Source organism: Lissotriton helveticus, chromosome 11 (genome assembly GCF_964261635.1).
Source record: "Lissotriton helveticus chromosome 11, aLisHel1.1, whole genome shotgun sequence".
Classification (NCBI taxonomy): Eukaryota; Metazoa; Chordata; class Amphibia; order Caudata; family Salamandridae; genus Lissotriton; species Lissotriton helveticus.
Window position 1 is genome coordinate 163,163,154 of NC_136072.1, and position 24,851 is coordinate 163,188,004.

Here is a 24,851-nt window from a genome sequence, read left to right on the forward strand (position 1 = left end):
CACCAACACCACGTTCTTGCTCTCCTCCAATAGCCCTGACGCCATTATGGGACTTGACTTACTGAAACACTTCCGAGCGACGATCAGGTGTTCTCAAGATGGAGTTCGAGTGTTTCTTTACGACAACCCCGTTCTGCTTAGACACTGCTCTCCCCGACACATGTTTTCCATCACCGACGTTGACGCATCCCTGCTTGACACTCTGCCTCCGTATCTGTGGGCCAAAGCGGATTCGGACGTAGGGCGTATGTTAATTGACCCAGTACACATTACTGTCCGACCAGACGTAACACTCCCAAAACTCCCCCAATATCGGATATCGCCAGAGGGCGAGAAGGCATTGGTAATGATTATCCAGTCACTGATAGACGCAGGAGTGGTAGAGGAAGTGGTTAGCAACATTTGCAACAGCCCTATCTTGCCCATTATCAAGAAGCAGGGAGAGGGAGATGAGAAAGCATACCGCTTTATCATCGACCTCCGAGAGATCAACAAAGTGGTGGTACCCCAGTACCCTGTGGTCTCAGACATCACCACCATCCTGACCTTGATTCCATCCACTGCCACCACCTTCACCGTCATCGACCTCAAGAACGCATTCTTCTCCATCCCCATCCACCCAGACAGCCGATATCTCTTCGGCTTTACCCTAAAAGCCCGCTCATATAGGTTTTGCCGAGCGCCTCAAGGCTACACGGAAAGCCCTAGCATCTACAGCCAGGCCCTCAAAAGACAACTAGACCAAGTCCAGTTACCCGACGGAGTGGTGTTGGTACAATATGTCGATGACATCCTTTTGGCAGCCGACACCACCCCTCTAGCGGTTACCGCCACCATTCAACTCTTGCACTTCCTTGCGGAAAATGGCCACAAGGTCTCCAAGAAGAAGTTGCAATTCTGTCTACCCCAGGTCACTTACCTAGGCCACCTTTTGTCCAAAGACGGAAGAAAACTCACTCCTGATCGTATCCAAACCATTCTAGATACCCCTGTCCCTAAGACCCAGAAGCAGGTTCGCTCCCTATTAGGCCTCACCTCCTTCTGCCGACAATGGTTACCAAACTTCAGCCTCGTTGTAAAACCACTGCTTTCTCTGCTAAACAAAGACGTCCCTTTCCCACTCCCGTGGACCCCTGAGTGTCAAACTTCCTTCACGGAACTGCGAGATGCCCTTTGCTCAGCCCCTGTCCTAGGTACCCCTGATTACAAAAAGCCCTTCTCCCTTTACACTCACGAAAGGGAGGGGTGCGCTTTATCTGTCCTGACCCAGGCCATCGGCCCTAAGCAACGACCGTGCGCTTACTTCTCTGCCACTCTTGACCCTGTCGCCAGAGCCTTGCCTGCCTGCCTTCGAGCTGTAGCTGCTGCTGCAATCTCTATCCGACAGAGTGAGGGGATTGTACTCTCGAATTCCCTCACGGTACTGGTACCCCATGCAGTCGACACCCTCCTGAACCAAACCAAGACGCAACATCTGACGAGTGCATGACTGACTGGATACGAACTGACCTTGCTTGCCCCCCATATCACCCTGAAAAGATGCACCACACTGAATCCGGCAACTCTGTTACCCTTGCCAGAGAACGATCCCAATGTGCACCCCGTGCATGACTGCGTGACTCTTACGGACGAACAGACCAGGAGTAGGGTCGATCTCAGAGACACGGCTTTCCCTGACCCCGACGGGGAGCTGTGGGTGGACGGTTCTTGCATCAAACTCTCCGATGGTACCACTTCCGCTGCCTATGCAGTCACCACGGCTCGAACCGTAGTAGAAACAGCCCGCATCACCCAGCGATCTGCCCAGGCAGCGGAACTGATTGCTTTGACACGAGCCTGCATCCTGGCAACAGGAACCACAACGAACATTTACACCGACAGCCAGTATGCCTTCGGGGTGGTTCACCATTTTGGGCTCCTTTGGAGGGAAAGGGGATTCTTGACCTCACACGGCACACCCATTTTGCACGGGGATCTAGTCTCCGCCTTAATCGAAGCTGTCCTCCTCCCCAACAAGCTTGCCGTCATCAAATGCCAGGCACACAAGAAGGTGACAGACATTATTGGACAGGGAAATGCACTAGCCGACATCACCGCCCGAACGACAGCTGAAAATAGGACAACAACACATATGTACGTGACCAGATCACAAGCGGAAAAATGGACTGACGTTGGAGACACTATCAGGGACATTCAAACGGCTAGTACACTACACGAGTTGACTGAATGGACACGGGTGGGATTGAAAGACGATGAAGGCTGCTGGCGGACAAAAGACACGAATAAATGGTTGCTACCTGATTCATACTTGATTCCCATATTGACCATGGCACACTCCCCTGCCCACATAGGATCAGCCCCCATGATCGAACTTGTCTCCAGGGTTTGGCACAATGATAAGATCCCAGATTCCGCCAAACGCCTGGTCCAACAATGCTTAATATGCCTGCAACACAACCCCGGGAAAGGAACTGTAGTACCCCGGGGGGGATTTGGGGTCCCAAACCACCCATTTGAAGTCCTGCAGATGGACTACATCCAGCTAGACAGATGCCAAGGCCTGAAATATGTACTTGTTGTGGTGTGCGCATTTAGCAAGTGGGTGGAAGCATACCCAACCCGTGACAACACCGCTATGGCCACTGCAAAGGTTCTGTTAAAGGAGTTTTTCCCCCGTTATGGCCTCTGTCGTGTTTTATGGAGTGATAATGGCCCCCACTTCATAGCCCAAGTTATCCAGCTCATCCTAAATGGGTTGGGTATTAAACAGAAATTCCACGCAGTCTTCCACCCCCAATCTGCTGGGCTTGTCGAACGACACAATGCCACACTAAAGCTTAAACTGGCCAAAATAGTGGCTACCACGGGCCTGAAATGGCCAGACGCCCTCCCACTGGCATTGCTATCGATGCGCTCTACCCCCACCCGACATCACTTGACTCCTTATGAAGTCGTCTTCGGTCGACCCATGAGCGTCTGGTCTGCCCCGAAACCAACTTCCATTCATGACGTTCCGGACGTCCTAATGTCTGATTATCTGTATAAATTGACTGAAACTCTGTCTGTCATTCATCAGCAGGTGCAGCAGGCCATCCCCGATGCTTCTAGGGGTCCGGGTCACGCCATCCAGCCGGGGGACTTCGTGCTGATCCGGAATTTTCAGCGATCAAAGAGTTTGGAACCCCGGTGGACGGGCCCCTGGCAAGTGCTGATCACCACTCGGACCGCACTTCGAGTGGAGGGGAAGAAGCACTGGCTGCACGCCCATCACTGCAAAAAGGTCTCCCCAGCCCTGGCCACGACAGACACCGTCAACACCCAAGAAGAGCTCCTGAACCAGGACCGACCATCGTTGAATTGCTATCCTGACACAGAGACACTTGAACTTTCAAAACATCCTGACCCCACTGTACCATCTCGAGAAGGGTATTTCCTGCGTCGAAAGGAGGGAGCTTCGGCTAAGTAGGCCACGGACTAGGTTAAAGGATCTCAGAACGGTGACCCAAACTACCAAGGGTTACCTGGAGAGAAGCTAAACTAAGTCTGTGGTCCTGCCCACTACCGAGCACCTTGAAAACGAAGATGATGGAAGCGCCAGATAAGAAGATGATGGAAGCGCCAAATAAGAAACCGACGGAGACAGCAGGAAATACCCACTACAGAAATCCGAGAACAGACAGACTTCATCGCTCAAAGACAATTGCACTCTTCATCACAATCCTCTTCTGTTTTCTCCTCATGACCACGCTCTGGATTATGGAAGAACATGCACCTGCTCACGAAACATTCCTAACCACTGCTCAACCTACCACCATGAAGGAACATTATCTGATTTCGCTCTCTCCTCAACTAAGAGAGAGGCGAAAGGAGTTTTGGAACAACTCTTTCGTGCAGCTACTTCACCAGCACAATCTTGCCACCAATACCACCAACTGCTGGATCTGTGGGTTGCTACCCCATGCCACTGGACATTCAATACCATTCATCCCTTCACCCTTCTCTGTCCACGGCTCCTGCCTTGCTTGGCTGATCCTCCTGCAAGAGAGCTATAAGGACAATGCCACCTTCAGCAGAACTGCAGCACATTCTTCTCACGGGGTCGGGCGAAACAAGACAAAGACACAAATCTGCCTGCTGACCCCCAGCGACTCGATCCACATGGACATCCCTGAAAAAGAACGAATTGAAATGCAGGTGTTCAACAATCCAACCAGACCCACCTTCTCCTATCTGCGGAAACGAACGGCTGCCACTCTGACTGTGGCCCTATCGGTCATCAACGTCACAGGCCACATGTGTGTAGAAGGACTTGGGACGCAGCTGGTGGGCCGCAGCGCTTGCCGCTTTACCAGAACTTTGGATTCCACGGACCCACCTTCCTTTGTGTCGTCCCCAAACATGTATTTCGTCTGCGGCACAAAAGCCTACACCTGGCTCCCCAAAGGCTGGGGGGGCACCTGCTTCATCTCCTTCGTCCTTCCCCCGACTTATGTGGCACCAGCGAATCACCATAGACAAAAACGAGCCAAAGACATTGAGCAAGCCGACTCAACGGGAGCGCAGTTCCTCGATGCTATGAAAGGACTCGTCCCCCTCTGGGGCCCGATGGCAAACAGCCGTGCCATCCGACATCTGACTCAGGCAGTTGAGACAACCATGAACATCACAGCTGGTATCTTTGCTAACAACACTGCTGAGCTCCAAGCGGTCCGTCTGGTGGCTCTTCAGAACCGCCTTGTTCTAGATGTGGTTCTGGCGGACCGTGGAGGAGCATGCCGCATTATTGGGTCCAGCTGTTGTACATACATACCGGACAACTCACCCTCGGTGTACAAAGCCATCGAACATCTTCACAGACTCTCTTCAGAAGTCCGCCAAGAACAAGAAGAATGGTCACTCGGTGGTTGGTTCTGGGACACCGTTAAGAACTGGGGCTGGAGACTGCTCACCATTATCCTGGTTCCTGTAGTTGTAATATGTGGTTTTTGCTTAGGAATTCAATGTCTGCCCCCTCTGTGTTCTTTATGTGCAAGTTGTATTTTCCCCAAAACTGTGGACTTTGGAGACGAACACATGAGAGCGTTGTATGATGTCGAGGTTAGGAATTTGATGAAAATTGACATTGAGTAAGCAAGTTGGCTAGATATGTTGAAAAGGGAGGACTGCTGAAAGTTAGGCTGAAACCGTCAACATTATCGGCGCCCTCTTGCTCTTCTAACGCACATAAACAGCCGCCATTTTGAAAACCATGGCTTCCCTGCCCTTTGCTGATAGCCAGCGCGTCTCTCTCCCTCTCCTAGCCTCGCAAGCACCCCCACCCCCTCGCCCTCACATGCCTCGGGTCATAAACCCCTCTTCAGCGCAGCTCTGCCTCAGAATCCCATCCTGTTCCCAGCACGACACCTCCCTTCATTCCTTTCATGGTCCCAGGTCCTTTGATACAAACCCCCTTTTCCCCTGTGTTCCGTTTGTCTCCCTCGTTCCCAGGCCACCACCTGACTCTGCGGATACCGTTTATTGCCCCCAGTACAGTAGGAAGCTTCCTCCCATTAAAGGACCCTCGGGTCAATCAAAGCCCCCGCCCTACGAGATCCGATCGAACCCCACACATTCCGTGAATCGGCGGAATATCCAGCTGCGCGATGATCATCACCTGTTGTGACCGGGGTGGGAACTTCAACTGTAACTATGTGTGGGAACGGGCCTGAAGGGGAGGTTCCGAGGATGTCTTTCCGTACATCAAAGTATTAACGAGAATGTGTTTCATGCAATAAAGTGATTAACTTGTGTATAAGAGGCCAGGCCTCAGAAATGTAGTTAGAGCACCTCAGAACGATACCTGCTGTCTGTTTTGCTGTGTTCTCCTCCGGAGAGAATAAAAACCTTGTTTCCTGCCTTCCAGTCTTCAGCGCCTGCCTCTTAAATAGTTTAACTTCTTTGTGGGTTCAAGAGGCGACACCGCCGGGCAATACTTAAGGATCTTATATTCTGGTTGGTAGTGCTCCCCGTTTACAGACGTTACATGAAAATGTGGGTTTGCCACAAAATGGTGTGCATGCCTGAGGCTGGCATAACAAGGAGAAATATCTTTATTTTTTCTCTTTGCATTACCTTGCATCAGGTAGATTTTACATGGGTGAAGCACTGGTTTTCACAGACATCCACTCATGTAGTTTGACACAAACCCATATTTATAAAGACTTGTAAACGTGGGTTTGTGTCAAAATAGTGTGCCTACCTGAGCCGTGACAAGGACAAATATTCATTATTTCCCCTAGTTTAAGGAAGGTTTTTCATGTGTGCTACATTCTACGGAATATTTGCAAGGAGGAAAGAGTCTCAAAGGATAGTTTTGCACAGAAATGTATCCCTTCCTTCACAAAATTGTCCAGACCACAACGCAGGCACCATTGGGGCATGACACAGGGTACCTGCCTTGGCTCAAGGCAGCCACAAGTATGCCAGCACTAGGAGAAGCAGAACTGCACCATGTGTACTTAAATATGGCACAGTTATCTGCAGTACGCATGCAGAGATTCCACCCTGTGTGGAAAATCCACCATGAGTGTGGAGACTCCATGCTTGTAACTTTTACTTCACATGTTAGTCTCTTTGTGAATCAGGCCCATACAATTTTTCGTAAATGTGAATGGAGTGCTCCTGTTTTACAAAACATCAGCCTGACCGCCTCATTTAAGGATGGATGGACCATAGGTTTTCTGGCAAAGGAACTCCCAAGGGCTCTGAGGATGGAAAACTTCCTCCGACAGAATGACAAAGTAGAGGTTGCCAAAGAAAGGGTGGATACTGTGATGGCTTTTTTTTCTTCCCCATCACTACCAAACCTGGCAGTGGGGGACAGGAAAAAAAGAAAAAAATACTCCTACATGCTAGGAAAACTCCCAGGAGTGCTTGGTCCTTAAGTTTTTGTTTTTATGAAAATAATACTCCCGATTTGGGAGTTTGTTTCTAAAAATCTAAATAATTTTAAGCTTGGTGAATGGCTGTCAAAACTGACAGCAGCCATTCACTAAAATGTTCTGTACGTTGAAAGGGAACACTGTGATGGTGGTTTCTTTCAGTGTATAGATATGACTTCTGCGGTCATCTTTAAGTTTGAAGGAAATAAACCCATCAGCATGGCAGAGATACTGTCCTCCACCGCTCTGATGGGCAGAGTACCATCCATCAAATTCTAAATCAGGTGCTCCCTCCCTTTTGTGTGCCATTCTGCCTCCACTATGGCTGCTGATAGGCAGTCATGCACATTTATTGCTATTTTGATTAAGAATCATTGTATGATGCTACTCTGGGCATCTTGTTGTAGTCATAGCATTGACTCACATCTTGGTGATGCAACAGAATGAATGTTATTACGGATCACTTACTGCTTTCACTCCACTTCACTGCATGTACATGGTTTTGACTTGGCAAAGGGGACTCTAACACCTTCGGTGCTCATGACGAGTCCAGCTCGTCATGAGTCACAATGGAGCTGTGCTCATGACAAGTTGGGCTCGTCATAACGGCTGCGCTCTGCCAACGCGCAATGGATTCCTCGCCTGTGCGGGTGAATGAATCAGTGGGCGGAGTCGTGACGAGACCAGCTCGTCATGAGCACAGCTCCACTGTGACTCATGACAAGCTGGTCTAGTCACAAGAACCGCAGTGCCGTGCTCACAACCCCCGCCCCGCATCGTGGGTGAATTACCCCCGCAGCGAAGGGGCTAATACACCATGCCCTTTTCCATCTTATAGTCCCCCATCTAGATGTCCTCTCCTCCCATTCTATCCCTCGTTGACTTCTACCTGTACTTTCTTAACCTTCCTAGGCCCATCCTGACCTGTTTTCCTTCATCTCGACCTACATAGTGGCTTCTTCCGGATTCCTTCAGTTATTTAGCACTGCTGCATACAACACACTATTAATGCACACTCTGATGACTTATGCTACAAACAACGCATCCCTCTGGCAGATTTGATCTCTCTGCATCTGAGCTATCTTCCTTAAGAAGTGACCTCAAGAACTGGACATAGTGCTCCAGATAAGGTGCCATCTACCATTCATGCAGAGGTAATAATATTAATTCTTTTCACCATTAGTACACATTCCCTTCCAATTCCAGCTATCTCACAAGATGGCTCCCGTTTATGCTCTACCCCCCTGCTCGGTCAAAGCAGTCATCTGATTTGGAAATGCTAAGGGCCTGATCTCGATTGAGCCACTAAAATCCGATGCGGAATGACATCAAATTACGTGGAAAAGGGGGAATAAAGGGCTAGATGTATCAAAGGGTTTTACCCATTCTGTGTCTATGGGAAAAGGTGTTCATACATATGCCTCAAAATGTAGTGACATATATTATTACCAGATCCAACATTGGCAAATAGCGCATTTTGTGGTGCAACATTTTTACAACTGCAAATCAAGGAAGCAAACAAATGCCATACTTAATCCCGTTTACGCCCCAATGGGCTTTGCAGCTCAAATCCTTCTCCCGTTTGTTAATTTGCAGAAATGTATTTTTATCCTGTTGCATTTCTATGCCCAAAAGCATCAGGTTGCCATGGTAAATATTTCAAAATTCTAACACCACCTTACCAGAATTCCTAAACATCTTTTGATTTTCTCACTTACCTCGGACAATTACACCAACTGCTCCTATTGGAATTTCCTTTTATGCATTAATAAAAACAAATTCGAGGTAATTTCTTCTTAAAATTTTGCACATTGTGACCATGAACAAACTGTAAAAAATCGGAACAATAAATGTGGTATTTAGAAAAAACACTTTATTGTAACAGTGGAAAAATGACAAGGAATTTTAGGAATTCAGTAATGTATCAATTTATGAACATCTTTTTTTAAATCTAACATGTATAAAGTGAACCTCGCTGGACTTTTAACAGCTAAACATTAAAGCATACCATACTACATAGCCATAAAAAAGCCACTAGGGCATGGACCTTTCACTATAAACATTGTTTATACACCATATTTCATGCCCAATAAAATTAACACAGAACTTGGATTTTGGCCAATCAGAACACTGTTTAGGAGGGCTTAAACTCTTGTAAAGTTTTCATAACCCCCCCTTGTTCCAGTCATCAGACCTTTATCGATCCACTTCCTATTATTACACTTCAAATGTAAAAGAGGGTTCTCCGAGTGGCACACATTCCCACTAGAATTTAAACCGCAAATATGATTGAAAAAATGTACACAAGAAAATGGAAAAGACAGTCTGAATGTAATGTAAAATTGTAACATAATTTACATTTGCAAAAATCTGTTAGGACCTGATTACAAGTGAAGGTGCTATTTATTGCAGCTCATAAAGAACTATATCCAGGTTAGGTTATTTATCACGTGTGATAAATAGCGCTTATTACGAGTTTTTGGGAAATAATGTGGAGTTTGGTGTTTAACACACCAAAATCTGCTTGTTACGGGATATACCATTACATATTGCCCCTGTTAAGTTTCAGCAGGTTCAACCTGCCGCAAATTAATGAAGGTTGATATACACATTGCATCTGATAATTATTGGATACGTTAAATACCTCCATCTTGTAATTCCAACCTGTGCGCCAACAGGGGCTTACACACGGGTCGGAATACACCGATTTACTCATAATTAGGCCCTTACTCAAATTTTTACAGTCCCCTGTTGTGACCTGTGGTTGCAATAAATATACCCTCCTACTTATGATTCTGTACCCATCATCATGAGTTACTTGGTAAAAGCAGGTTTAATAAACCCCAGTGGAGAATACTGGTATGCATGGGTCGGGGTCCCTTCTATGTCGATTCTGAGTTTTCTCTATGCAATGGAATAACGTGCACTAATGGTATTTGCAACCGTTATTACCCTACTGTATGCACATTTGCACACTGCTTTGGCTACACAATTTCCTCCACACATTACTGGTAGGACTTTACTAGTCCAAAAATCCAGTTATAAGAGCTGTGAACCTGTGGTTTGAAATGTGAAGCAAAAACCTTTGCTCACAAGTTGTTGCTGTACTCTGAATCAGACTGTATGGATCTAGTTCAAGTATTTCTAATTCGAAAAACAATCCAATTCCCGGCAAAAATCTGTCTACAATTTGCCCATATTTGTCTTTTATTATTTTTACCTTTTTTTTCCTAATGAAAAACCTAGAACATCTGTTACTCAGAAAATTATGTTTCTTTAAGCATTTCTCTACCCATCATCAATTCTTCTGGCCTCCTCCCTCTCCCTTCAATACTAATTGCCCTGAGTCTCAACTTCTGTTGTTTTTGGGTTATTCTTGCAGGACTTTTTTGAAATATCCACTTATTGCTCGGAAGTAGATTTGCAGGATTACATGGCCTCTTAATCCTTGGTCTCTGTGCTCATAAGAACAGATATGGAGGCCCTTCATTTTAATTGTAGTGTTGGTTTTCTAAGAAACTGACACTTTCCTACTTTTTACTAGACCAAAATTAGGTTGACTTCCCCCCATAATACTGAGGATTAAATATATCTGGGTCTGTCTATCTAGTAATACATTTTACAATTGGACTACTAAAGCAATTAAAGAAATTTGAACATGTCACCGACATGCACTGCCATTACACTGGCTACCTTTTCAACAATGTAACAACTTTAAAGTATTATCTTTCATCCACCAACAGTTTTTGCCTCTGGTCCCTTATTTCTCCTAAAATTTTTCACCACTTGAGCTCTTTTTAGAATGTTACGCTCAGCACTGCGACCACACAACTACCACTTTTTATTTTTTATTTTAGCAAAATATCCAATTCAGAGTATTATGTATTGCCCTCCACAATTTTTGCTTTTGCACCCTTGTTTCTCAAACTAATTCTCACCAGTGAATCTCCATTTGAAACACTACATTCATTGTCGCAATCACGGTTATCAGTGGCTCGCTACAAAAAGTTACGCTGTGGTGGACGCTCCCTGAGATTGTTAGGACCTAGCCTGTAGAATTCCTTCTCAATAAAAGTTTTGAAGAGTGACAGATTGCAAGGTCTTTCAAAAAGCCTTAAAAGATCCTCTATTGTGGGTATTGATGCTGGCTGGCTCTATTGACTCTGGATTGACTCCGCTATCCTTCTCACTCCAAGTAACTGACTAATATCCACCACTGAAATTACTTCATATTTCAGCATATTAATTCACCACTAACCCTTTATAGGCTTCCTGGATAGCGTGCGTCAACAAGCACTATATAATTACAAACCTTTGTCCTCCTCTATCCTTCTGCTATCATTCCAAATCCAAATAACTGACTAACCTATCCACCACTTAAAATGTACTTGCATGTTTCGCTATACTAATTCAACACTAATCCTCTATGGGTCCCGGAGTAGTGTGCTACTCGCCGAAAAAGCGTTTCGACGCCTCGTCAGGTTTAGCAAGCGCTATATAAATGCAATCACAATACAATACAATTACCTCAAAAAATTAATAATTCTGTTTGTGACCAGGAGGTAAAAGGATCTCTGTCCTTTGCCAAAAAATTGGCTCATCAAATCACCTGGTCTTCGCCAGAAGTGAGAAGCTATGCAGGTAAATTAAGTGCAGATAGCTCAACATGGGTTGTGGTGCATCAATACCTCCTCTGAAATCTGCTCTCTTGTTTCTATATGCTCTCCCCTGAATGCAACTTCTATTATTTCCACTGATTTACCCACAACTCTGCAGTCTCATCCTCTCCCTTCCATGCACTTTTCATCAATCTCTACCCCCCTGCACCTTCTCCTCTTTCCCATCACCTCCATCGTTCCTTCCCCCGCCGCCATTTTCCTTTCTCTTCCCATCGCCTCTTCTCTGCCCATGCACCCCAGGCAAAGAAAATGTAACAGCTCTATCAATAAGTGGATACAAAGTTAGTAAACAGAGTACAGGCACAGGCCATAACACTGTGCTTCACTCCTGACGCAAGGCCACGTGTTTGCAATACCAGCCAAAAGTACTAGTTAAAGTTGGACACATTATTAACACAGCAATGCAGGCAGGCTGATCCCACAAGGTTGTCAAATAGACCAGCAAAACCCAAGTAAGCACAAAGCAAGATATTAAAAGGAGAGGCTGCTGGAAAGAAGATTGTATTGAGAAACCACCAAGGTGGCTACAGTCCACGATTCTTAATGGCAATTTAAACTTTTGTTTTAATAAGGACAATTTAATTTAAGGAGTACAGTGCTCCTTTAAGGTCACAAAAGAGCTGTACTCATAAGAATTCAGGTTTTCTGTGGGGAGGCTGCAATGGGCACAGTTATTTATTCTGAATTATCTTTGGAAATAATTAATCTAGTTTTAAGTACACGTGTAAGTAAAAGCTACTTGTACTAGCAATCAGAATAGCCCCTCCTCTCTGCCATAAATATTTAATTTTTTTGTGTGTCTTAGTGACCATTTATGAAATCTATTGTGGCTGTCATCTGAAGTTTTTTACAAGGTACAGGTGGCTGTTTGCATTATCTTTATTGTATTCTAATGTGTTTAAATACCATAAATGGTGGCTACTCTTTCAAATTGGTAATTATGATATAAGACCGGATACCGACACATAATTCCACACAATGAACATGACATATGCCCCTGGACCAATGAGGAAAAGAAAATCAGAGTCTGTAACTTTAGATGATTGACAACTATAGATATCAATACAAAAATCTTCCCACTGAGGTCTCTTACAATTACGGAAGTATAGATGGAATAAACAATCAAAAATCATACAGAACCGCTTGGGATATCCCCAGTGAACAATGTGTTGGATTCAATATCTCTGAGCCCCAATAATGTACTTAGTACATAATAATTTGACACTCCATATTGGCTTAAGACGCATATACTTGCATATAAGAAACACCGCCATTCAGCACTACATATTTGTAACAATACGATTTCTCTCCAAATGTCTCGCGATTGCTGAATGTCTACCCATTTAGCAGTGTGCTCACACTGGTTATGAGAATGCTGCATTGTATAATTTTAAACTTCATTCTTTTCTTTCATTTTCAACAGATCAATGTTATTCTTTTTCTTTCTTTTATACACTGCACACACAATTAAAGTACACACAAGAGCTATACAACAGAAAACAATTGTTGTAACAAGTAATCCGCTTTGGAGCCGGGTCAAACCCCATAGACCTGTTTCTTCTTCATCGACCGGCAATGGAATAGTTGGTCGTGGCCTGTGTTCCCTGTCAGCTTCTTCAGTGACTGTTTTAAAACCATCAGGCAGTGTGGTTTCATCACTTTCATCATGTGTGTACCCTTGGTGGGTCATAGTTAGGTGCTCTTTTGTTGTAGTGACCTTGGCTAATAATTGATCCATGCTCAACTCCAGGACTGATAAGCCCTTCAAGAACAGAGGCTTGGAACATAGAAGTTCACTGTTGTTTCCCAATTTATGTCGATTTGTAAGTAGCCAGTCCTTAAGATCAATGATGTCCTTATCACATTTCCAGGGATTGTCAAACAATTTCGCTTCCTGCAGGTGTCCCAGAGACTCAAGGAAATCCACTTGAAGAGTCTCAAAGGAGTTGTTTTGCAGCTGCACATTCATCACGTTGTTAAACTTTCCAAAAAGGCTTCCGGGCAGAGATTGGAGCTGGTTATTCTGAAGTGAGATATTCTGCAGCTTGGGAAAGCCACTGAAAACATCCTCCTCCAACATGGAGAGCGCGTTGGTGTGAAGGGAAAGTTCCAAAAGTTCTCCAAGGCCGCTGAATGACCTGGCCGATATAGAACGGATCTTGTTCCTGCTGAGAATCAGCAACTGCAACTCAGTTAAGTTGCTGAACACCAAATCTGGAATGGTCTCAAGTTGGTTATCATACAGCCATAGCTCCTTAAGTTTTGGCATTGGTCCAAAAACACCAGTAGTGAGCCCCCCTAAGGCATTGCCAAACAGTGTTAGCTTTGTGATCTCAGGCAAATTTAGAAAGATTCCTTGAGGCAAATGTTCAATTAAATTATTTGACAAGTATAGTTTCTGTAAATTTCGATTGTTTGAAAAGAGATCCGCTGATAACTGTACAATCTGGTTTTGATGCAGCCCAAGCTCGGTGAGATCAGGAAGGCCATGGAAGAAACCTTCTGGGAAATCAGTAAATTTATTTTCATAGAGCCTTAAGATCTGTAGGCGAGTCACTTTTTCTAGAAACTTGGGGCTGAGGTGGGTGAGGCTGTTTTTCCCCAGGTTTAGTTTAGTGAGCGCTTTCATTTGGTCAAACGCACCATCGGGCACAAAGCGTAGGTTGTTCCCCTGAAGCTGCAGGTCTCTTAAACTACTGAGTGGCATCAGGAGAGATGGATCTATCTGGTGGAGCTGATTGTTGGAAAGTATGAGTGTTTCCAGCCTTCTCAGACTTTGAAATAGGTCAGCAGGGAGATCATGCAACTTGTTGCTGGACAGACTTAGATAACGTAGAGATGAAAGGTTCAAAAGAGCATTAGAGGTTATCTTTGACAACTCCGTCTTTTCAATTCGCAAGATAATCAATATAGTCAAATTCCGTAAAGAATCGTCATTCAGCTCTGTTATTAGGGTGTTTCCCATTTGAAGAGTTTTTGTATCCTCAGGAATCGCCTCAGGAATTTCTGTGATTGTGGTTCCAGAACAATCCACTTGGCCAGATTTGGGACAGGTGCATTCTTTAGGACACTGCCCAAAAACCAGTGTCAGGCAAAGGGAAATCAAAAGCCACAACATGTGGTGGTGCAGGTCCATAACACCTGAAAAAAAGAACGAAACAACTTTGTTATTCCTGCCAGTAAATGTACATAGTTTAAGATAGCACATATCACTTTGAATATCAGACACATTTTTTTAATGCCATTTTTCTCTAACACTCAACTGCAAACTAAGCTTTGCTGAATTTGTACATATATGCATTTGAAAGGATATGGATACATACATTAATAGTTCACAATAGCAGAAACAAATGTTTGTTATGGATTTCGGAAACTCTGATTGGAAAAGTCTTTGTTTAAATGCAGAGGAAAACAGAATGATTGATCTAACATACATCAAATTGGTTGTGTCGGTCTTGAGAACATATAGATTTATTGATACGTGTTGGTAGGTGTCTGTGCTCAAATTAACAGTGACCTGTGTGTGAGTGAACGCTTCTCGGATTTGTGTGCCCTTCAATATACGTTGATGTCCCTGGCTGTGTTTGTTGCAGGTTTACGGAACATTACTAACCAAGAGTTTTAGAAGATCCATTGCTCTATTCCATCTTCATAAATTCAGATATTTCTTCCAAATACTCATTGGAATTATCAATTATCCATTTTTAGGTCGAGCAGACCTGCATTCAAAGCGAAGCTTTGATTGCTGTCTGCTTCTAGACCTATTGTGGCCCGTATTTGGGAATGTGGACAAGAGAGGGTGCACGAGCGCAGATTGCACCTCGTGGGCGCGCACGGCGCCTTGCCCATCTCCTGCCTCGGAAGCTCCAACACGCATGCGCATACCCAGAGACACACACACACGAGCACCCATGCACGCACCCATACATACAGAGAACCCACCCCCGCCGTTGCATACACACACGCACACACACACACGCACACACACTGCATACACACACGCTCCCCACCCCTTACCTCACCAGAGACACACACACAAGCGCACATACACACACGCACGCATACAGAGACACTCCCGCCGTCGCACACATACACACACGCGCGCACACACATACACACACGCCCCCCCCGCTCCCGAATACAGTCCCACTTACCGCCAATCCGGTGTTCTGTAGCTTCCGCGGGGCTCTCCCTCGGGCATGGGAGCCCCGCGTCACCACTGCTACTCGGGCCAGGAACTCCGTGGGCGCTGATTCATGCACAAGACGGAAGTCCCGCCCCCAGGCTAAGTTTCGTTTTCATGAGCACGCGCACATCTTGTTAGCACTTGTTGTGGGTTCCCGTGCGTCACTGCTTCCTTTGGTATGAAGAAGACTGGCTCGCGCACCCGAGACTGCAGCCAGCCAGCACTGAGCCGCATATGAGTTTCTTCTCCCGTGCTTCTTGTGTTTTTTAAGCGCGATAAAATACAACCTTGAAAGTCTGTAATGTAGAACTGCTTTACTCAGTTGTGGTTAAGAGCTATTTACAAAATTCCAACCCAGTTAATGTTTATCATGGGGCATTCGCCGCCGAGGGGGGGAAGTCACAGGAGAGTGTGAGAGGAATCCCGCTGCTTCTGACAGCTGCGTACATTTTCATATCAATAGGTGCAGCTCGGCTCGAGCCCCGGACACAATGCACACGCCCCCTCACAAACCATGCAAGGAATCACCAGCTCTAACCAACACTTCCGCCCCCTCACTAAGCACTTTCATGGTGATTGCTTTCTATTACATGTCTGGCGAAGGCAGAATGGTCTTGATCATACGTTTGTTTCCCTAACGTGGTTCAATGGTGAAGCTTGCTTGTACCTTTGCAATGTCCTAAATACATTTATTAACAAGTTAGAGGGCTCACTTAGAAAACTCGGGGCCCACCTCAAAGACTCGTATACTCATGAGGTACACTAAACCAGTACGACCAGGCGGAGTGCTAACACTTGTTATGGGCTGAAAGGCCAAAACTAAAACCGGTCCTATATAATAATGGAACCCTTTGTAATACAACTAGAATAACATACTACCAGCAGTTAATTATTATATTGCACATCACCAAGGAATTTTGGGAGATATAAATAACACGACTAAAGGCCCGGGTGCTTCATACAGTCCGCAGCTGTAAAACCGAACTGTGACTTATAATATCCACAGTATGCTAGATAGGTGTAACTTAACATGTTACCAAATGAAAATACCACTTTCCTCCTTCAGAATAAAAGGGTGCTTAGAAGTTGGGGAAATGTTGTAGTATTTATAAAGCATGTCTTTCGTTTTTGGGAAAAGCAAATATTTGCAAATGAACACCTCCCTGGCAGGTTAGGATGTTTTCGCTCATTATTTTATTGCTTACGTTTGGCAGATGGCAGGAAGTGACATCATACTCATTTTGTTCATACATAAAACAAGTGCTTCCGTTTTTTTTAGCTGCTTGTGGGCCTCTTCTATTTTCTGGAAGGATGTTTTGTTAGTGTTGATTACCCTCATGTTTACCACAAACATTGACTGCAACAAGCATAGGAACATGCAGTCTCCCATACCTTTCAAACCAAGTATGCAGCGTGTCTTTGTAAATTCAAGACTGCCACGATTTAAAATCGTGCACACTTTTTATGCTATCTGATTCGCCTATGGGTGCCACTTTTAATTTGGTGCTGGGCCCATTTCCTGACCCTGTCCACCCCTGCTTTACTTAATCTAGCATTGTGCATATTAATATATACTGGCTGCTTCTACAGTGTATTTCCATTCACATAAGACCCTTGCATAGTGCATGAAAAGAGAACAGCGGGTCCTCTATATGTCTGCAAGCATTCACTTTATGGGTGGTTGCAATAATTATGAAGCATGACTGAAAAGCTGTGGAGTGAGTATTAAGGCAGTGAGAGATTCTTACAGCGCCTTTTGCTGGCTCATAAAGGTGATCATACCACATGCTCATCCAATTATTGGCCTCCTTACAGAGAGCACATATTATGGTAAAGCCTTCCCTTATGGTAATCCACATAAGTGATGCAGTTCCTGTTTATATTTAACATTTTACCTGATCTTGCATTTCCTAAGAGTTAATCCTTTTTCCAGATGTGTTTCTGTAGTTTATTTCTCGTGCAACATCTGATAATTTTATAGTACATATTGTGAACGAAGTTGCTTCTAGGTATCTGGAAGAGTTCAGATTATAGGTGGGTTGCAATTTAGTGCACAATTGGTAACTCTGGAGTTGAGGCTGACGTTAGAGAACTTTTCTTACAGTACCCCTCGGTAGGTCATAAAAGTTATTTCGTCCACATCCTCATCCAATCTGTAGCTTCTCTGCAGAGTGCATAGACCGACTGTCACACATGCCAATTGTAATTATTATTTTATGGGAAGGAGATACACAGCTGTCTAAATACTGCTGTATTTATAGGGGAGACGAGAGAGAGAATTGAGTGAACATGCAGAAGGTTGTGACACAGGAAGTAATGCAGAAAGATGAGGTGAAGACAATGGTGATGATGAAGGACATGACATGTTAGATATGCAGATGAAAGATTTCTGATAGCTGTACGAAAACAAGCATTGAAAATGCAATAGGTCTCGCTTCTGATTAAGTTAAAGCTATTTGATTTTCTAATGGTATTGTATAGCAAAACAAATGGCTTTTTCTCTCTCTATCTCTCCTCCCTCTCTCTCATCTCTCCTTTCTCTCTCATCTGTTGATCGTCCTCCCCCACACACAACCCCCCAAACACATCACCACACACACAACCCCACACACACAACCCCCCACACACAGACCCCCCACACACACACACACAATCCCACACACACACACACACAACCCCACACACACAACCCCCCAACACACACAACCCCACACACACACAACCCCCCACACACACAACCCCCCACACACACAACCCCCCACACACAGCCCCCCCACACACAACCCCAAACCACACACACAGCCACAAACACACACAACCCCACACACAACCCCACACACACAACCCACACACACACACACAACCCACACACACACAACCCACACACACCCCCACCCCCCCACACACCCCCACACACACACACACCCCCACACCCCCACACACACACACCCACCCCCCCCCACACACACACACCCCCAACCCCCCACACACAACCACACACACACACAACCCCCCCCACACACACACAAACCCACACACACACAAACCCCACACACACCACACACCCCCACACACACAATCCCCCACACACACAGAACCCCCCCACACACAGCCATCTATCTATCAATCTTTTGCCCTCACTCTATCGCCCTCAGTCTATCTATTGCCCTCAGTCTATCTTTCAACCTCACTCTATCTATCTATCTATCGCCCTCACTCTATCTATCTATCACACTCACTCTATCTATCGTATCCTCACAGCATCACTCAGCACTAATCACTCAGGGGCACCACAACATCACTCAGGGGCACCACAACATCATTCAGGGGAGCCACAGCATCACTCAGGGGCACCACCACATCACTATGCGCTACCACAACATCACTGAACGCCACAGCATCACTCGTCGCCACCACAACATCACTCAGCGCCACCACAGCATCAATCTGTGCAACCATTCAACAACAACTGGTTCAAATATGTTCTCTCAATGTTTCAAGCTTTATTACAAATGTCACAAAAAGATGTTAATATTTCATTTCTGTTCTTGGATTCTCGTCACAATAAAATACACTGAACATAATCTTCACAACAGTTATTTACAAAAGTTTAAGCTATTGCCATTATAAATTACAAAAACTTTATTTAAGTATTAATTATTTTTTTTAAAAAGCCATTGTTATTTATAATATCAATACATCTAAGTCACGTAAATACAACACATATTGCATTACAAATGCTATAGGTGTCACATTTGCGAAAGTTAAAACTATTGGCATTGTAAACGACAAAGCTATTCATTTCGCTGTTTTCAAAACCAACACATAAATAAAATATTTGTCATTTACAATACCAATAGCTCAAACTTTCCTAATGCGAGACCTATTGCATTGCAAATGCTTGTTTTAATTGTTTGCATAGGATCTGCTTAAGTTTTTTGCACAGCAAGAGTCCAGGAAAAATGTATCTGTCTGCTTCGAAATGCTGGCATATTCCTTTCGGTGGAGATGTCCCATGTAGTGTGGCAGCTTTCCACATAACAGTCTACAGAACAAACTCATAGATGCCAACTAGCCACATGTCACACAATCTGCCAGTCAAGGCCTTTGAGCCAACATCACTTTGGACATTGACTTTTGAGCTTGTACTTTCTGTGCCAAAAGCACACAAATGTCAGACAAATGCATAGGAGGCAATGATCCTTAGCAATGTAAGTTTATTGGGGTGCAGTAATTGCATGGCCATGTGGGAAGAGATGCTCATGCAGAATTCTCTCAGAAGTATTTTTGTTATAGTGATTATATATATATATATATATATATATATATATATATATATATATATATATATATATTCACAGAAAAAACCATAGGTTATAGACCATATATAGTTAGGAATTAGCATTTACAAAACCTTGAAAATTCACTGAAAAAACCATAGGTTATAGACCATATATAGTTAGGAATTAGCATTTAGAAAACCTTATTTTACTCACACAAAACCATTGAAATTCCATATATAGTTAGTTGCACTAACTATATATCGCGCACCCGCAATCCACTGCTGATGATGTCACATATTACATCATTCATGACATGGTCAGTGACATCACTGATGACATCACTGATGACATCACTGATGACATCTCAAATGACATCACTGATGACAACATCCAGTGATTATGTGTTTCTGTAAAGTTTAAATATGTTTTACATATTGAAGAATGAGTGGATGTATAAGTGTCTGAATGAAGGTTTTAGTAGGTGCGTGATTGACTGTATGAGTGAGTGATTAAATGCGTCTTACTAAATGCACGGGTTAGTGACTAAACTGTCTGAAAGTGTGCATCAGCATGTCTGTTGTTGTGCAAGCTGCTGCATGTGTTGATCAGTAGCTATATAAGTAGCTATATGGGTTATTGATTGGTTGCACAAGTATTTGTATGGGAGACTGAGTGTGTGTATGGCTGGCTGGGAGGTGTGTGACTCTGTGCAGATCAATGTGTACTTGTATCAGTGATTCTATAAGAGAGTAAGTATGTGTTAGTATATGTTTGAAAATGTAAGGTACTCTATGTTTAACTGTGTAGATTAGAAAATGGAACTGTGATTGATTCTTTACAGGACTGACTAGGTGTGTGAGTAACTCCATGGATGAGTGGCAGAGTGTGAGTGTCTGTATAGGTGTATGAGTGCATATGATAGTGTTGTAAAGATGAGTGATTGTATGTATGAATGATTGTATGGGTGAATGAGTGAATGTGTGTGTAGACGTAGGAATCAGTGAGTGCGTATGTAGTAACTAGTATTGGTGAGTCAATGGTTTCAAAAATTATACTCTGTATTTAACACTGGGTGTAACAGAGGTTATATTAAAGTGTGAGGAGATGCATTGTATTGTCACATTAATGATATCATCATTGATGTGACCATTGATGTCAAATGAGATATCATCAGTGATGTCATTTGAGATGTCATCAGTGATGTCATCAGTGATGTCACTGACCATGTCATGAATGATGTAATATGTGACATCATCAGCAGTGGATTGCGGGTGCGCGATATATAGTTAGTGCAACTAACTATATATGGAATTTCAATGGTTTTGTGTGAGTAAAATAAGGTTTTCTAAATGCTAATTCCTAACTATATATGGTCTATAACCTATGGTTTTTTCAGTGAATTTTCAAGGTTTTGTAAATGCTAATTCCTAACTATATATGGTCTATAACCTATGGTTTTTTCTGTGAATTTCATTGGTTTTTTTAACAGCTAATATCTGTAGCTGTAAAATGTATTCTTCTTTAAATCCAAAAATATATTTTATATGTTTATGAATAATTATTTTTTTAAATATTTTTTTTTCTACGTTCCCGCTTCGCGAATCGGGAAGCTTCCCGTTAGCTGACCTTGATGCCGCGAAATAGACCGCGAGCCGGTAAACGTTTCTTTACCGCAAGTGCCGCGTTAGAAAACAACATCGTGACGCCTCCCGTCCGCATGACGTTCCACGTTGTCGCGTGATACGTCATATGACGTGCTACGTTAGCGAACTGGTACGCGAAGCGAGTCGCAAAGCGCAGGTTTCTGGAAGCAAACCGTGAGGCCCTGCAAAGCGCTTAACGTAAACACAGCAAGTCATGTGACTTGGTAATAACACTTTTCATTGGTTCATTTCACTTTTGGTTTCCTAATGATGTAAGACTAGGTCATATAATCTAAAATGAACACTTTTGATTGGTTGAGAACTCTTGTTTTTCCCAAATGATGAAAATCCCTCCTTCTTTCCTCACTCTGACTTTCATCATTGTGAGAGAAAGACCCTTTGTGATCACTGAGCAATGGCTTCTTTAGTAGCTTCAGCTGGTGCTTCCCCACCACCTCCACCACATCCAAGGAAGAGTGGACCACCTGCTCAAGTTATAATTCAACAAGAAGAGGAAGAAGAGGAACAGGACGACGAGCACGAAGAGAGGCAGTTTTTGCCTGAGCAGCCCAAGACGTCTCACCGGAAAGAAAACTTCATTTGGCAATTTTTTAAAATTCCCAAAGGTCAGAAAAAAGTAAATGCAAGATACGTAACTTGCCTTATATGTCAAGATAGACTGTCCAGAGGAACCGAGAAAAAATACAGTTTCGGAAACTACACAATGCATCGCCATATGACTAGGTGGCATCCTAACAACTACAGTGCTGCACAGTTTCGGAACGACCTAGATAATCTCCCTATTATGGCCAGAAGATCTGTTGTACCGGAAGTAACGGGACCAGAGGGCAGGGAGATGGTGCCAAATATACAAATGAAATTTGGTGAAGTAAAACACACCTGCGTATTTTGCGATGGATTCATTTCCTACGGAGAAAAAAGCATCACTCTGATCAACAGAGCTATTGACTATCATATGCAAGTTTGTACGAAACGCCCAAAATAATAAATACTTCTTTTTTTGTTTTGTTGCTCCTGTTGAGCCCTTTACAATGAATCGTTTTCATTGCCCCCTCCAAGAAAAACCCAAAAAAATATAAAACCTCAGAAAAATTCAAAAAAAGTAAAAAAAAATCCGAAAAATAATAAAAAAAATATAAAACAACAAAAACAATAAAAAAAAAAGTTCTTTTCAGAACTACCTCCCCGTTATTAAAAAATTGGTACAATATTTGGAACTGTGCCAACCTCTATTTCTCTTAGTTCGCTTCCCAGTTCGCTCGCCGGTACGCGAACTAGAAGCGAACCAAAAACAGTAAGTATAAGGGAAGGAAACAGACACTTATGTTAAAAGAAAGACAGCTATAGGGGAGTAAACTAGAGATACTATTACCCGTAATCCACTGCTGATGATGTCACATATTACATCATTCATGACATGCTCAGTGACATCATCAGCAGAGGATTGCGGGTTTTTTGGCAACGTGCCTTATCCACGGTTTAATAACGCTGCCTTTTGCTTTATATAAGTTTTCAAATTGTATGAAATATATACCAATAGGTCGTTATGAACCTTTAGGTAGTGCTTTTCTTCATGAGGTCTGGTCGCTTCCATACACATACAGATGTTTCAAAGATGATCAAGAAGTTTATCTGAATGGAGAGGAATGCACTGGGACGCCAGATCATTCACTAATGTGTAGGCACATACAGTTACACGGTTCATGCAACAAACACCGACCAAATATGGCTTGCGTGTTGCAAGGCACGCCAGTTCCTGCTATCATCCCCACGTTCAAGTTGTTGGAAAATGGTAGTTATTTGATGCTCAATAATGAAGATTGTTCTGAGTTAATTGAAAAGGGTCTGCACCTCTGTACGGGTGTTCGCTATGTGAAGCACGAAAGTTTCACGGGCTGAACTCAAGGCCACCTCTCTCTGAGACAAAAGAGCTCTTATTCTTGCCATGCCGTTGAAATCTGTCCCAAGGTTGGTATTTGTGGCCAGATTGAAAACTCCCTATGTTCATGTGTGGGAGGAAATAGAACATTTCTGCAGCAAATAACCCGTTCACTTACTGTTACGATAAAAGGAATACTTTTAATTCAGATTTGCCTTTCAATTTCAGCAAGATGGTTCCGACTATCTTTAACGCATCCTCCACAAAGACCCTGGCGCACTTTTTTAAAGTTGTTACCAGTGGTCTCGTGACTTCATTTGAGAAAATCTTTGGAGTCATCCCTGCTTCCTTTCATTCTATTTTCTCCACTCTGGTTCGTGGATTGGCATTTTTACTTGCATTACCAGCGGACGCTCTTGTGCTTTTTTACATTTTTAAATATGGATGTCCCTCCTATGCAACCTCCCACCCTGCAGCTGCTGACACTGTTCCGCAATCGCATGCTAGAATATTATGGCACAATGCCGTTGGCGATATTAAGCACGGCATATGGATTATCTTTTCGATTCTCCTACTTCACCTGTGTCCAGCCTGTATTTCACTGCCTGACCTGTGATTTCGATTGGGCCATTGATTTGTGTCTCTGCGGACCGGTTTCTCCTGACGTCGACTTTAATCAGCTGATGACTCCTATCATTACTCACAAGTTGGTTTGTCCTGGCGAAAGGATTATGGCTGTGGCATTGATGCATGGACTACTTGGTCCCTGGAATTTACTGGCGGCAGCACAGTCTTTCTTGGAACAGAGCTTTCTTGAAAACCCACCGAGCTGTCCTCTGATGGTGATAGAGGATCCGGTGCTGGGAGAGCACGTATGTTCTTTTCCGCTTTTAAATTGGATGGCTGAACTGTTTTCGGATGAAGACGGTGACTTCCTATTGGAGGCTGTTGCAGCTTATTTTGCATACACAGTTATGTCATAGACCTTTTTCATGTTTGATATGCTGAGTACTAGCATTTCATTGACAATTCATTGACTTATTTGTCAAGTTTTTATTATTTACCTTGCCTATTGGCTTAAGACTCGATAAAGTACTTGGCTGTTTTATTTTTCTTTAGCATTAAATTTTCCTAGTTTTTAATGCTTTACCTTGCGGACCGTCCACATATAAACTTGCAATCTACTCTCATGAGATGGCACTTCTATTATCTTATTCAGTTCGTTTCCGGATCATGGGGA

At 43.7% G+C, this 24,851-nt stretch overlaps 1 protein-coding gene across 1 annotated transcript in view; it reads right to left on the reverse strand.

Annotated features, from left to right (window-relative positions):
* LRRC15 (leucine rich repeat containing 15) overlaps positions 1-24,851 on the reverse strand; it is a 162,149-nt gene that overhangs the window by 98,877 nt on the left and 38,421 nt on the right. Inside the window, exon 2 of the mRNA XM_078665459.1 lies at positions 12,992-14,740. Within this exon, the coding sequence (XP_078521585.1) occupies positions 12,992-14,740 (1,749 nt within the window). The remainder of the gene's footprint in view (positions 1-12,991; positions 14,741-24,851) is intronic.